The 15,698-nt window shown below is 40.1% G+C and overlaps 1 protein-coding gene across 21 annotated transcripts in view; it reads left to right on the top strand.

Annotated features, from left to right (window-relative positions):
- CDK12 (cyclin dependent kinase 12) overlaps window positions 1-15,698 on the top strand; it is a 76,033-nt gene that overhangs the window by 47,170 nt on the left and 13,165 nt on the right. For 7 of the 21 annotated variants that reach the window (XR_002337130.1, XR_002337133.1, XR_002337132.1 and 4 more), the window contains exons 12-14: window positions 164-375; window positions 1,452-1,907; window positions 5,953-6,343. Coding sequence is in view for 7 of the 21 variants with exons in the window: in XM_021067052.1 (XP_020922711.1) it covers window positions 164-375; window positions 1,452-1,907; window positions 5,953-6,343 (1,059 nt within the window). In the remaining 14 variants the exon portion in view is untranslated. Of the gene's footprint in view, window positions 1-163; window positions 376-1,451; window positions 1,908-5,925; window positions 8,816-15,698 lie in introns of those variants that run through there. The other 14 variants (XR_002337137.1, XR_002337136.1, XR_002337135.1 and 11 more) reach the window with 4 other exon arrangements.

The raw sequence follows: 15,698 nt of genomic DNA, 5'->3' as shown, positions 1-15,698 counted from the left end.
CAGTGCTACAATTTATTTACTAACTTTTCTGGTTATTTTTACGTTTTCTTTATCCTTTCCATTTCCCCTTGCTCTTTGCCTTTCCATTTTAATCTGTGTTTGCTCCATTCACTCACTACTGCATTCCCAAACACCTTTCTGCTTTGATTTTGTCTTTCTCCAGCCTACCCCACTGGCAGGATTGCCATGAATTATGGAGTAAGAAAAGGCGACGGCAGCGACAAAGTGGTGTATTGGTCGAAGAGCCACCTCCACCTAAAGCCTCTCGAAAAGAAACTATCTCAGGGACAAGTGCTGAGCCTGTGAAGAACAGCAGCCCAGCACCACCTCAGCCTGCTCCTGGCAAGATGGAGCCTGGGGCTGGGGATGCAATAGGTCAGTGCTGGGATGGAGCCTTTGTGCTTTTATTAAGCACTTGGACGGTTTTGAAGGTCAAATGCAAGGATTTGTGTGATGTGTGTTTTAGTTTTTAGCCACTAAAGCATGAATAAAGAGGTTGATGTCCTCAATATGAAGAGAAGGATTTAAACCAGTTTTGTATGTGTAATCTAGAAATTTTACAATAGATTATTTTCCCTTTCTGAATACCATATCTCACTTGGACATGTGGTATATATATCAGCGAATTAGGTAATCCAAATTCAAGATTAGTTTACCCACATAATTTGGAGCCCTGTTTATGTTAGATTTGGTTAAGACCTTCTTAGAATTTTATCATGTTAAATCTCAATTGCTAAATGTAGTTAGTTCTGTAGACTGTTATTTGATCTAAATATATCTGAAACTGTGTAATAATGAATTATAAATAACAAAGGAATTCTTCTCTGGTACAGCAATTTTTTCTGAACTACAGCTGTGCTTTCCTTGGCTCACTTCTCTGTGCTTGTCCATTTACAACAGTGGTTTTCAGTGCTGGCTGTACATTAGGATCATCTAAGAAACTTTAAACATAAACACCCCCAGGACAGTTGTCACATCTCTAGGATGGGACCTGAGGCTTCTGAATTTTAAAATATCTCCTGGAGTTCTCTTTTGGTTCAGTAGGTTAAGGATCTAGTGTTGTCACTGCAGTGGCTTGGGTTGCTGCTGTGGCTCAGGTTCAGTCCCTTGCCAGGGAACTTCCATGTGCTGCAGGTGCAGCCTAAAAAGAAAAAAAAAAATCTTTCCTATTCTGATGTATAGTAAGGGTTGAAAATCACTGACCTCGAAGAATAGAGATAAAATGAAATTGCTTTTACTCACAATACAGAGATATGTTTTAATTAGTCCCTGTATTTTTAAGTGAAAATATAAAGTATAACAAATATGTCTCGACAGTTTGAGGCATGAGAAATGAGACATTCAAAATGAAGCTTCATTCTTTGGATATTGCAAGTTGCTGTTGCCAGCTGAAGAAGGCAAAGGTCCTTACCCTGCCTCATCCTTTGATTGGCTTCACTGTCTCTCCACAGGCCTTGGTGACATCACACAGCAGTTGAATCAAAGCGAATTGGCAGTGTTATTAAACCTGCTGCAGAGCCAAACCGACCTGAGCATTCCTCAAATGGCACAGCTGCTTAACATCCACTCCAACCCAGAGATACAACAGCAGCTGGAGGCCCTGAACCAGTCTATCAGTGCCCTAACGGAAGCTGCTTCCCAGCAGCAGGACTCAGAGTCCATAGTCCCAGAGGAGTCTTTAAAGGAGGCACCCCCTGCCCCAGTGGTCCAGCCTTCAGCAGAACAGACAACCCCTGAAGCTTCAAGCACACCAGCTGACATGCAGAATATGTTGGCAGTTCTCTTGGGTCAACTGATGAAAACCCAGGAGCCAGCAGGCAACCTGGAGGAAAACAACAGTGACAACAAGAACAGTGGGCCACAGGGGCCCCGAAGAACTCCCACAATGCCACAGGAGGAGGCAGCAGGTAAACAGACCGGTCATGAATCTCACTGAGCTCAGGTGCTGTTGATCCTCTTACAAATCTCTAACATTTTCTTTTTCACATCAGTGGCCTCAGTTTCAGTTTTTCTGTAACCTAGTCTACAGGAGAACATAGCACCAAGTGATATGTTTCTTGCCCAGCTTCTTTTATATAAATTTCGAAGCTTCTCAAAGCACCTTTCATATACTGATCGTTTTTCCATTTTTCCATTTCCTAGGAGGTAGGTAAGTAAAGTCCCTGTGTTCTCACCCAAGGAATCCACAACAGTACTAGTGATGCATCTTGAACCACTGTGTGTGTCGTGGCCAACTAGTATACTAGCACTTGAAAATCTGCCTTCCAAACAAAAATCGTTATCAGATTGTACAAATAAGCAGTTGTACTCTAGTGTAGTGGATGTCGGATACCAGAGTTTTGCTGGAAAGATAGTCAAGAAAGCTCTAATAAAATGTCATTGTTAATCTCCTGAAGAATAATTTGAGAAGATTTCCCAAGTAGATTATTAACACCATACATTTCCTTTCCAAAAAAATAGCATGTAAAAATGATTCCTTTGAATCTCTGTTCCTGAAAGAGATAACTAAATGGACCCTAGATTAAGAATTGAGCATTATATATAAGGAAAAATCTTAAAAAAGGAAATATGTATACCTTGATCTCACCTGACCACAGCATGCAATTTATTAAAAGGAAAAGAAGTTTCAGTATTCTAATCAGTTCTGATTCACAGTCTTTACTTGCAAAATCTTTACTTATCTGAAAGTATTTTCAAATCCTTGGAAATTTTTGCGGTTCATGAAGACCCCATGAATTTGGGGGATGAGAAGAGGTACAAGGACTGATGGGGTACACTAACCTTCACCTTTTAGAGTGTTGCATTCACATTTCATATGGGATGGTGTAGAGAGGAGTATATCTTATTTCCACTGGTATGGTGTCAAGTATATAAGTGAGTTATCATATGTAAAGTTTAAAAACTGGAAGGTGACAAATAAAATTAACACCCTTACTTTATATAGATAGAGAAACTGCAATCCAAGGAGTTTTAGTAAGCCTGCTGATTGTCCCACTGCTGGAACCATACTGTTGACAAAGGCAGAGCTAGAATTCCTGTACTTAATGTGTTTCTTTTTAATGTATTTCTTGATTCACTTTGCTATTCTGTCATAACAGTTCCAGTTGTTTTTAAGAAAGACTCTAGGACATGGAATAACAGAGAAAGCAAATCTAGAATTAAAGCAGGCCTCTTTATCTCGTCTCTCATACCCTCCCCCACCACACCACCACCTACCCCCAGCAGAAAAAAAACTCAGCTATAGTCACAGTATCTGAAAGAACTGGTTCAAATTAAATAGCAGAGTGACTGAAAGAAATTTACCCAATAATTGAGCCAACAAGCTATTAGCCAAATGGTGAGATTGAACTAAAATTAAGGCCTGGCTCATGCCCAGAAATTGTTGGATTTTACTTTTCAGAGGAGACTAAAAATGCCATTCCTAATTATTACAGTCACTTTTGGATTATCCAGTTGGTATCTCTCCTGTTTTTGTTTCCCTCCCCTGCTACCTCTCATTTGGCCATTTTATTGTTCATTAGCACTTCCACCAGAGGGCAGACTGAGTAAGCCAGAGAAGGTAAAAAAAAATCTATCACTTTGGCTACTATTTAGCTACTCTATACTTGACTGGGAAAAGGGTAATGGTTGAAATTTAATGAGTAAAATGAAGTTTTTAAGTTATTTGTACATTTGATTAATACCTCCTGACATTGGTACAGACTGTTAAGGATTGGCAATATTGTTAACACTTTGAATCTTATAACAATATGTTTTTTTAATGTGATCTTTATTTTTAATTCTCTTAAGATGTTTTATTAACCTTTAATAGTTCTTTACAACCCATCTGCCTTTGCTATTTTTGAAATAGTTTTCATCCTCATAACATGTGAAAGAATTTGAGCTCAAGAATTAGTTCTGTTGAAACACAACTAGACTATTTATTTAAAAAAGCAAAGTTTAAATATGAAAAGTAGTATAGCTGGAAGTTGTTTGCCTTCAGTATGAAAAAAAAACCTGATGTTTCATTTCATGTATAGTCCAAAAATACTTTTTAAAAATAATTGGTACTGTGATGTTCTTATGTAGTGAGATATGTAGTATTGACAGCAAAAAGTTTGAAATCTATAAATGTTTGTAGTCCAGTTAGGCCTCCTTTTTTAGGCTGTCGACTTTTCAAATTGTGAATTTTCTATAGCTAATTTTTTTGTCCTTTAATTTAGTTTTCACTACCACCTAGTCAGCCAGCTAATCTTAACAATTAACTTGGGTGGGTACTATATGTAGGATAACCAACTTGTCCCTGTACTGTCCTGGTTTTAAAACTGAAAGTTAGCAACCTGGGAACCCCCTCAGTCCCAGGCAAATCGGGACTGTTTATCTGTATTATATGTATAGCACCTGACCTTATATTCCCACTGCACAACAGTTTTGTAGTGTTTTCAAAGTTCTTTCAACTGTACCCTAAGGGCATACTTTACTTACTGTCTTTGTAAAATACAATTGTGGTAAATATGCTACCAAAATACCTAATTATAACTATAAAAACTATTTTTGGCTTGCCTGAGTAATGACTTTCATATCACTCACTAGTTGAAATAATAAAGAATTGATGATATGGACATTTAAAAATATGTTTCCAGGAGTTCCCATTGTGGCTCAGCAGGTTAAGAACCCAACTAGTATCCATGAGGGATGAGGGTTTGATCCCTGGCCTCTCTCAGTGGGTTGCTGCAAGCTGCAGCGTAGGTGGAGGATGTGGCTCGGATCTGGCGTGGTTGTGGCTGTGGTGTAGGCTGGTGGCTGCAGCTCTGATTCAACCCCTAGCCTGGGAACCTCCATATGCCAAGAGTGCAGCCCGAAAACAAAACAAAAGAAAACAAAACAAAAAACCTTTTCCATAGGGAACAAAAATCAATCATTTGGAAGATATCAAAAACTTTAAACCTTTTCTTCAGCAGGATGACTCCCAAATCTCTAAGGGCACAGTTCTGACTGTACTTGGTTTTATATGTCCTCAGACTCACACCACTTTACATTTCTAATCTCTTGCCTTGGCAGGAGTTCATTATCAGACAGTGATTACCATGGTTAGGCAAATTAATCCAGCAGTGGGGGATGAAAAATCCAGGGAGTGGTTCTAGAAAGATCTTTGGAATGTCAGAGTATAGTATTAGTTCAGTACTTTTCTAAATACTCACTTCTTGTCAAGGTCTGCAAGATAAACAAATGTTTATCAACAGCCCATTCTGCATGACATTGCTATAGTGATTTTTTATAATTACTGTAACATAGGAAGCTGAATGACAGTATGGTGGTTAATATCATTTTCTTCAGAATGTGATTATGAGGAGAAGGGACTAAAGTTTGAAGAAGCAAGTGTATATTTATACACGACGGTAATGAAAAGTTTTTACTTTATTTCATCTCTCCTGTACATTAAGTTCTGTTTCAGGTGTTAACCTTCTATCATCAAACATTCTGTAAAATGTGTTAGCTAAGTCCACACAAGGTCTCCTGTTGTACAGCAAGATTATGTCCTAGAAATGTGACCACAGCATATGTATTGTTCCCTCTCATCTTCCTTCTTTCTACTTTATTTTCATTAATGTTTTGATCCAACAGCAAAAAAGGGTGGGGAGGCTGCCAACTGCCTACGTATTAGAACGGTTCCTTAAGGAAGGAAATGGAGGAAATCAGGATAATCATTTGAAACATACGATCTTTTTACACAAGCTGTTAGATCTAGAATGCAACTGTTTTAATCACTTGATTTTATTTATAAATTGCGATTTCCTGATCCCAAAGTTTTATTCTTTATATATATTTGGTTACTTGTATTGGTATTTGTGTTGGGCAGTGTGTGTTGGTGTGTGTGTGTGTGTTTGTGTTTATAATCACATGTGATTTTTAAGATGGTGTTTAAAAGAAGTAACCCTTCCACAGCATGTCCTCCTCACATTCTTCCACCAGAGAAGAGGCCCCCTGAGCCCCCCGGACCTCCACCGCCGCCACCTCCACCCCCTCTGGTTGAAGGCGATCTTTCCAGCGCCCCCCAGGAGTTGAACCCAGCTGTGACAGCCGCCTTGCTGCAACTTTTATCCCAGCCTGAAGCAGAGCCTCCTGGCCACCTGCCACATGAGCACCAGGCCTTGAGACCAATGGATTACTCCACCCGACCCCATCCCACCAGGACTTACGGAAACACTGATGGGCCTGAAACAGGGTTCAGTGCCACTGACACTGATGAACGCAACTCTGGTCCAGCCTTGACAGAATCCTTGGCCCAGACCCTGGTGAAGAACAGGACCTTCTCCGGCTCTGTGAGCCACCTTGGGGAGTCCAGCAGTTACCAGGGCACAGGGTCAGTGCAGTTCCCAGGGGACCAGGACCTCCGTTTTGCCAGGGTCCCCTTAGCATTACACTCGGTGGTCGGGCAACCATTCCTGAAGGCTGAGGGAAGCAGCAACTCTGTGGTACATGCAGAGACCAAATTGCAAAACTATGGGGAGCTGGGGCCAGGAACTACTGGGGCCAGCAGTTCAGGAGCAGGCCTTAATTGGGGGGCCCCAGCTCAGTCTTCTGCTTATGGAAAACTCTATCGGGGGCCTACAAGAGTCCCTCCAAGAGGGGGAAGAGGGAGAGGAGTTCCTTACTAACCCAGAGACTTCAGTGTCCTGAAAGATTCCTTCCCTGTCCATCCTTCCATCCAGTCCTCTGAACCTTTAATGAAATCATTTGCCAGAGCGAGGTAATCATCTGCATTTGGCTATTGCAAAGCTGTCTGTTGTATTCCTTGCTCACTTGCTACTAGCAGGCGACTTATAAAATAGTGATGTTGGCACCACTTCCCCCAGATGGGCCATAGCCAGAACATCTACTTCAACTCTGCCTAGTAAATATAAGTAGAGAATATGAAGAGGGTCATTAAATTGAAAAGTAAATGTTTTATTAGTTCATAGCCTGTGCTTCTTGAGCAGCAGCAGAAGAGAACAGTTTAAATTTTGAGATGGCTCAGGAGAAGCTCTCCATAGGTTTTTAAAGTTTTGGATTTGTGAGTTTTTTATTTTAATGGTTTCTTACTTTTGAATTTAGTGGGTTTTTTTGTTTTTTTAGAGAATAGTGTTCACAAAATTTGAGCTGCTCTTAGGCTTTTGTTATAAGGGAAACAGAGTGACTGGCTGATTTAAATAAATGTTTCCTTCCTCTCCACCATCTCACATTTTTGCTTTCAAGTGAACTCTTTTTCCCCCCATTGAGCATCTTGAACATACCTTTTTTTTTTCCAAATAAATTGCTCATCCTTAAAGTTTGCTCCACTTTGAGAAAAGACATGCCCCCTTTCCCTGCACATGAAGCAGGTTGTAGAAAGTAGCATTCTTGGGCAAGTAGGTGGACTTTACCCTATCCCTTAATTTTTTTACCCCTATCTTTATAGAGTTTGCTCTTTCTCTCTCTGTCTCTCTCTTTTTGAGGCATTTGTTTGGAAAAAAATTGTCGAGATGCCCAAGAACCTGGGATAATTCTTTACTTTTTTTTGAAATAAAGGAAAGGAAATTCAAACTCCTATATTGTTCTCTGTAACTCTTCAATTCTAAAAAAAAATTTTTTTTTAAACCATGTTGGAGTGGTGAAGTTGATTTATAAATGCAGATAGCCTAGGACATTGCTGCTGAGCTAGGGTTAGAGATGATGCCTCCATACCTAGAGGGCTAGTAAGAACAGTTAGCATACTGTTTACACATATATTTTTGTCAAAAAAAAAACTTTTAAACAGAGCATTGTAATATTGTCAAAGAAAAAAATACATCCTGAAAATACATGGAAATGTAACTTAGTTTAGGGTGGATATTTTTCTGAAGATGTATCACTACCTAAGACCTTTTTTAAAAAATAATTTTAAAAGAGCAGACTATAAGAAAGAACAGTATTGACATATACACATCTCAGCATGTATATCCTGCCAATTCTTTTAGGAATTTTCCTCCAGAGGGATTTGGTTTTGATTTTGATTTTCGATAAAGGGGGTTAAATTATGAATTGCATGGCAAGAATTTTGCCTTACTATAAACAAAAAATGGAGGAGGGAAAGGTTTTCAAGGGGGGGATAACATGGGCTTCTCATTTTGGCTTCCAGTTCTGTGTGAGTACCAGCATGTAATGTGTTTTAAAAACATACACATTTCTATAAATTACCTGCACAGACTTAGACCTTTGTGAAATGTAGGTTAGCTCCCTTTTACAAAGAGAAGATAGATACGCTTCAGCATTTTGGAGAATAGTTTTGAACTCAAAGTTTCATGTTTCAATGCCAAGTTCTTATATTAAAAAATAAACACTACTTTTAAGAGAGAGGTGCATTAATAAAACAGAAAACAAAACTTTAAAGAAATGAAAGAAGAACCCCTCTTCTGGTACTTACATGAAGATTATTTTCCCCTGTTATAAAAATAGGCAGATATCTGGTGTGTGTATTTCTTTATTCTCTGGGTTTTGGTCTGGCCTTGCCCTCAGGGCCAAACATTGATTAAAAAGAGAACCTTCTAGCCATTTTGGCATTGATGGCTTTTTATACCAGTGTGTCCAATTAGATTTGCTAGGCTCACTGACATGCTGTTGGTAAATTGCATTAAAGTTCATCTGAACCTTTTGTCTGTTGACTGTCTTAGTCCTCAGACATGGGCCTTTGTATTTTAGAATATTTGATTTGAGGCATTGGGCCCCACTCTCCCATTTTTGATTAAAGAACTCAAGCCTGGGATACTTTCGAAAGTATCTAGTGAAAAAAAAATTGGTTTCCCATCAAATATGAATAAAATTATATATTTTAATTGTATTTTGGTTATCAGCAGTCATCAATAATGTTTTTTCCTCCCCACTGCATATTTTTAATTATGCCAAATATTCTAAATAATATACTTAAGTCTCCTTTCCCCATCCCTACTACTGGGGAAAAGGGTGAATGTGTGTGTGTGTGTGTTTATGTGTGATCCCATCCCATCCCCCACCCCCATTTTGGGAGTCTAAAAAGAAAAAAAAAAAGTTGGTGATTTTGACCATTTCTAAAAGCAGAGGGACAGAAACTCAAATATCCTGGAATCTGTGTGGAGGAAGAAAGGTATTTGTTAATTTTTCAGCTGTGTTACCCGTAAATGTGATGAAAGTAAAAGTTTGGCAGAATTTCTACTGGACAGCTAGGAAATTACAAACCCAACTATATTCAAAAGTGGTTATGGTTTTGGTTTGGTTTGTTTTAATTAAATACATTATTTTGATCAGATGAGGAATCTGATTCTGTTCATGAATGAGAGGCAAAAACGCTTTGACCATTATCATTTTTGTGGTTTTGAAAACCACTTTGCTTGACACAGTTTCCTTAGGTTTTTCTTCAACTATCGATAGAAATAGGGACTTGAAAACTGTATCAGATTTATACATTTAAAAGCAGGGCAGTTAGCACAAATTTGTAAGTAGGACTTCTGTTAGTTTATGCTATAGACATCACCCAACCGCTTTGTGTGTGTGTGTGTGTGTGTGTGTGTGTGTGTGTTTAATATGCATATATAGTTACAGTACTAAAATGGTTACCAGCAGGTTTTGAGAGAGAATGCTGCATCAGAAAAGTGTCAGTTGCCACCTCATTCTCCCTGATTTAGGTTCCTGACACTGTATTCCTTTCTCTCTCGTTTTTGCTCCCCATCAGGTTTTACCTTGTCTATGTACAGATATTTTGTAATATATTAAATTTTTTCTTTCAGTTTATAAAAATGGAAAGTGGAGATTGGAAAATTAAATATTTCCTGTTACTATACCACTCTTGCTCCATTGCATTTACTTCTTAATCTGTACCCTTTGAACAGATCTAATTACGTATGAAGGGCATTTTTCCTCCACTTTATCTTAGGGGTTCTTTGTCTTAGAATCTCTATAGACTCATAAACTACCAAAAACAAAAGTTTTCAGGGTTTGAAGAGGTGCTTCAAAACCCTAGACTAAGAATTAGATAATAAAGAGTTGGGGGAAGCCATGTGATTTTTTAAAGTAGAAAGCAGCTGCACAAAAGTAATGATGGTGTCAGGCCATCAAAAGAGTTGAGCTTCATGTACCCTGACTCCTCCTGAAAGGAGAGGTAAGTGGGTTTGAGCTCAACTGTCGTCAAGAGAAGTTGGTAAGAGGCTGGTTAGAATAAAAGCTAGTCCCTTAAATCAGAAACCCTCACCCCTACACCACTTCCTGTTGCCATGAGTAGGGTCAGCATGGGCTCGGCTTAGTCTTCCTAGCTCTGTTGGTATTTTTCTTGTCTCCACGTGAGGAGAAAATGTCCCTTCTCTTTCATGGTTTAAGAAAATGAGGACTAAACGTTCCCTTGTAGTATGTGCTGCAATCCTGCTAGATATGACATAAGTAGGTAGAGAACAGGAAAAATGCATCTGGAGACAAAGGAAGAAGGGAAGTAGGTACCAGGAAGTTGTGAGCAGGGTAAACAATCATACAAGGGGTACACCAGAACAAGGAAGCTAGGAAGAAATCCAGTCAAAACCTGGTGGTGATGAGGGTTGCCAGCTTGATTTTGAATCCCCACAGTTTTAAGTATGATTGCCTGTGGGCTATCATGTCTTTATCCAGAAGGAGAATGGAGAGCTCCTGTGTTTCTGGAGTCCTGTGTTTCTGGTTAGCCTCCAGAGAAAGGAAAATGTTTTCCAGTCTTTATATATTCATGACTAGGAGTGTGAACTTCAACCTTCTAGAGAATATTGTTTTCCACTTCATAGCAATGTGTGTCTTCAATTCTGGGCCTGAAAACTGAAGACCTAACCTAATCTGGACTTTTTTCTCTATCACACTCAAGGTTGTTTTACCGTTCAGTACCTAAATTTCTTTTCCCAGACAGGCATTCTTAACTGTATGGTAAAGTCAAAGCCTCAAGAAAGTTAACAGTTAATGTTCTTTGTGCTGAACTGGGATTTCGTTGTTACTGAAGGTTACCCCATAGCTTGGCTTTTTTTTTTTTTTAGGTATTGAGTGACTTTGTTCACAACTTAGTCATCCTGAAGGGCTAGTGGAATGGAAGTGGAAGTGGGGAGTTCCTCAAGTGAGTAAATATTCAGACATTCCAAGGGAGAAGTGGAATTGCTAAATCTTCATTGTCCTAAGAGGCAGGGTGAGCGCTCCTGGACGCTTTGGTTAATTTTACTGTCCAGGTGTGGCATCTCTCATTTATAGGAACACTTTCAGTATTCCCATAGCCGTAGGAGTATTCTCAAGTGAGAGTTTACTCCAAGCCAGGATTGAGAGGCTTTGGGGGAAATATGAAGAAATTAATGGTGGTACTCTTATCACTCCTCACCATGTGCAGCTATCTCTCCATCTCCTGTCCATCTACTTCATTTCCTATTTCTCTCTCTCCTCCCCACTCACTACTCGCATGCTTTAGTCGAGCCAGGGAGGTTGATTGCTTAACCCTGAAGGGTATTTAGAGTTTTGCTGCTTCATAGTTTTGAAGGGTGGTGAGAAGAAATTCAGGAGACAAATGTCTATTCCAGTTCCTCAATTTATGGGATGAGAACTGAAAGAGAAAGCAAAATCACTTTCTTATTGCTAACTGCTAAGGAAAGGAGCTTTTAATTCATGTTGCATGAAGTCTAAGAGATTTACTGGTCTAGGAAAGTCTCAACTTTCACTTCATCCTCTTCCCTCATATCCTGACACTTGATTTTGCTGCTGTCATTTCTAAGCTCAGTTGCAGATAGTGTCTATGGGAAGTAAAGCTTGGTGAGAAGAGGGCCCTCCTGTCCATGAGAAAGCAGATGAGGGCTGCTTTGATGCCCTGGTGATTAATCACAAGGTTGCCCAAATACTTGACCACTGGATTGTTCTCATATCTCTGTCTCAAGAATGAATTAATAGTTCAAGGCTGAGAGAGGCTGATATACAGTTAGTTCTTAATACTCTCTAGGTGGGTAATTGTTAGCAAAGTTTTCTCAATACCCAGTCCTCAGCCACATTGTGCTTCTCTGGAATGAGAGGGTATAAGCCATGAAGTTAATTCATTTAGACATAGGTTCCCTAGAACCTGGAAATAGCTGGATGTTTTGGATGTTTTGCTCTGGCAGGATTGTAGCCTGAAGATAATGTTGGTAGTTCTAAAGGAATAAAAGACATTTTACCCAAGCCAAAACATCTCTGAGGAAGGCAGCACAGAGAGACTTTAAAAAGGCTACAATATAGCAGTCAGAGCTAAGCCAAGAGCAGAGCTTGAGTTTTGAGAATGTCTTGTCTTTGTTTAAGGATCCTATCTGAGGGGTTGTCTCAAGGAGAGCATCCTTCCCCCTCCTGTGTTTCACGAGGGACACCCTTGGTAAGGATCAGCTTATAGACAGATAACCTCCCCACCGAGGCTAATACAATTTTTCATGCTTCTAACCCTGGAGAAAAGAAGGTGCTTTAGAGACCTAGAGAGCCTGATCCCTTTTAGAAATTCGGTAACTTCTAAGTTCCCAAAAGTTCTCATATAACATGAAGCAATATGAGAAGGAAATGTAAAGAAGGGGGAACTGGAGAAGTCTTAGTGGGACTGCAGAAAGAGGCAGTGTATGATTGCTTATAAAGAAGAGAGAGGGATGTAAGGGTGGAAGGAAAAATTAATGGAGTAGTGAAGGGGGATAAATGCCTTAAAGTTTCACAATTCATTTCAAGGAGACCCCATTAAAGAGCAAACTGTCCCCTTGATTAATGTTAGTGATAGGGTTACCTTTATAGTTGGGGCATGCTATGAAGACAGTTATATTAGGCAAATAATTTATACAAGAACATTTTGCTTAGCATTGCTCTCTACATGGTTCAAGAGTATTTCAGGAATAAGGCAGGAATGATAGAGCATCGAGCATCAATGATTGAGCATCAAGCTAAAAAATTGTTTTTTGAGTTTTAAAACTCTTCTGCAAGTGGTTTTACATGTTTTAGGAAACCAATATTCCTCTCCCCTTCACTTTAGATCTAAGTGAGGGTGACTCACAGAAGAGCAAACAAACCAGAACGTGTGAATCAGAGTCACAGAGTGTTAGAGCTTACAAAAGGACACTAGTTGGTCTAGTTCGGTGCTGTCATTAGCCGGTGAAAAAAACAGACCCAGAGGGGTTGAGAACGTGTTGGGAGGAAGAAGGGAAAGAATGAGAAACTAACATTGTCTGGAACCTACTATGTGTCAGGTACCACAGTACCTTTGCTTTTGTTACCTTGATTATTTAACACCTTGAGGCTAAGGAATGGAAAGAATACAAGGCAAATCCTTGTCCTGAGCAATATGTAGGAGATAAAAGAGGGTAGCAGATCATTTTTTCCTGTCTAATCACACAGGACTAAACTAGAGGAAATTTGAGAGTGAGGTTAATCTAAGGTGCTTGCTAAAAAGTGAGGGAGACTCATGAATAAGTTTTCTATTCTGAGGGACCTTCCAAAAATGTGATGGTCAGAGATAGGCTAGAGGCAAGTCTGGTGGAAAACAAGATTACTGTTGCCTCTGGGATTGACTTGCATGCTAGAAAGTCAGATCATGACCTAAGAATATAGGATTAATTTTAGAAATGGGGAACAACGAAATGAGGCTTCTCATCCTGAGGTGTCTACAATGAAACTAGTGTTTATATACTGTGCATTGAGGTGATAAAAAATTTTGATGACTGTGCCTTTTTTTTTTTTTTATGTTTTTGTTTTGTAACACGTTTCGAAGTCTTGAAACAACTTGTGATTTTGGAAGGGGTAAGAGTGCCAAGTTCAATGTTGATAAGGACCGGTGGCAGCCTGAAAATTGACATTGGGAGTAAGATTGTATTTCTTGTCGATGTTTGATATGATATCTCAAGAGTTAATACCATGAGGGCTGCTTCCATGAGGAGCCAGTAATACTAGCTCTATCATCCCCTGAGTACAGGGCAACTTCTGGGCACGATTATGGGAGGGTCCCATCTTTAGGAAGATTCTGGGTCTAGTGAGAGACAAGTCTTATACCTGGGGGGAAGTGGGGATTTGATATTTATAAGTCATATTCATGCAGGTTACAAAATAAAGTCGTAACATAGTTCAGAGGGAGCCAAAGCAAAGAAATAATCAGAAAAACTGGTGTTAACCAGAAAAGGTTCTCTGAAGGTGATGAAGACAGAAGACATGGAACAGAAGAAAGGAAAGTGATCACGGGCAGAAAAACTTAGGATTTATGTGTGTTTTGTGCAGAGGGCCATGAATGGAGTAGTCCGGGTAGTGGGGGAAAGGAATATTAGGAAATGAGGTTGGAGAGCAATCTCGTTGGCCTGAATGAGGAATTTGAATTTGATTTGTTGAGCGATGACAGAGCAGAGCATGAGATGAATATGACGTTGACTTTTGCAGCTCTACTAGGTCATGGAAGCAGGAAAGCTTGCTGGGATGTTATTGTTTTTGTCCAGATGTGAGGCCCTGAGGGGAGGACAAGGGGGTTGAGAAGAAAGGAAGTGGGTCAGTAACATTAGCAAAGCTTGATGATAGTTTGGATGTGAGGGGAGGAATAAAAGACAGACTGAAGATGATAACCCCAGGACATATTTATGCTGTTGATGGTGATAAGGACTTGGGAAAAGGTAATTGCTTTGTTTCTAAGAAAGTATTTATTAACCAATAGATGGGCTGTCTATGTTCAGTATTGCCGACACTAGGAGGGGACATGGCCCCTGGAAAACAGTTGAATGCGGGCTATGTGCCCAGATGATCACCTGCACTCTGCCTTTTTCAGCTTGGAGAACCAGGTGAAAGAGTGTTTATTTCTGGGGTGTACCTGCAGGCTTCAAGAATGTTATCCTACTGGTACTGGGAGAGAAAATACAGTTTTATTTTTTGGGTGGTTTTTTTTTTTTTTTTTTTTTTTTTTTTTTTTTTTTTTGCCACTTTCTTCCCCTTTAATGCTTTGAAAATGGGATGTGACTAGCCTGTGGCAGCATGTGCCTGTGGATATACAATTCTCTGGCTTGATTCTTGGAAGGCCTTTTCCTGTCCCTCCCTAGGGGTCATTTGTATCTCTGGTTCCTGCTCCCAGAGCCATAAAGTGGGAGCCCCCATTTATTAATTGGGTTGGGACTGGGGAGGGGGTCGGCAGGGGACTCTTTAGTGCAGCAGGCGGGGGTCTTCCCGAATGAGCCCATTAGCCAGCCCCAACGGCAGCTGAAACGGGGCCGCAGCCAAGTCCTCTCGGTTTCAAAAACCCTCCATCGCCTGCAGCAGATCAGAACAAGGCCTGCGGGAGCCCTTAGCTTCTGATTGCAGCTGTGAGGAAGGACAAAACAATTTATAGGAAGCCAAGTAGCTCCTGTCTCACTGTCTCTTCCTTTCTCACTTTGGGGAGGGGGAAGACGGATGTGATGTCCCCTCCCAAGATAGCTTCTTACAAGACGCGTATGGGCCTAAAGTAGACAAGAGGAGTGAGGGTACACGCATCGATTGGACATTTATGTCTGTACTCTGGAAGTGTTTACACATGTCCTTGCTTTCTTCATCCATCCACACACGGTTGTGTTGGCTAACCAGTCACTGGTTGTATGGGGCTCCCTAGGGCAAGACCAAGTATGTGCTCAGACTCTTAAATAGTCTACATTGTCTTTTGTGGGGGAGTGCTTATCATACGCTTCCCTGCCCTGTACCTGCCTGTCTCCTATCTGTCCCCATCCCTGTCTCCTATCTGCTTTGTCAAGATT

Source organism: Sus scrofa, chromosome 12 (assembly GCF_000003025.6).
Source record: "Sus scrofa isolate TJ Tabasco breed Duroc chromosome 12, Sscrofa11.1, whole genome shotgun sequence".
Taxonomy (NCBI): Eukaryota; Metazoa; Chordata; class Mammalia; order Artiodactyla; family Suidae; genus Sus; species Sus scrofa.
Note: the sequence above shows the minus strand (reverse complement) of the source record. Positions and strands in the feature narration are given on the sequence as shown.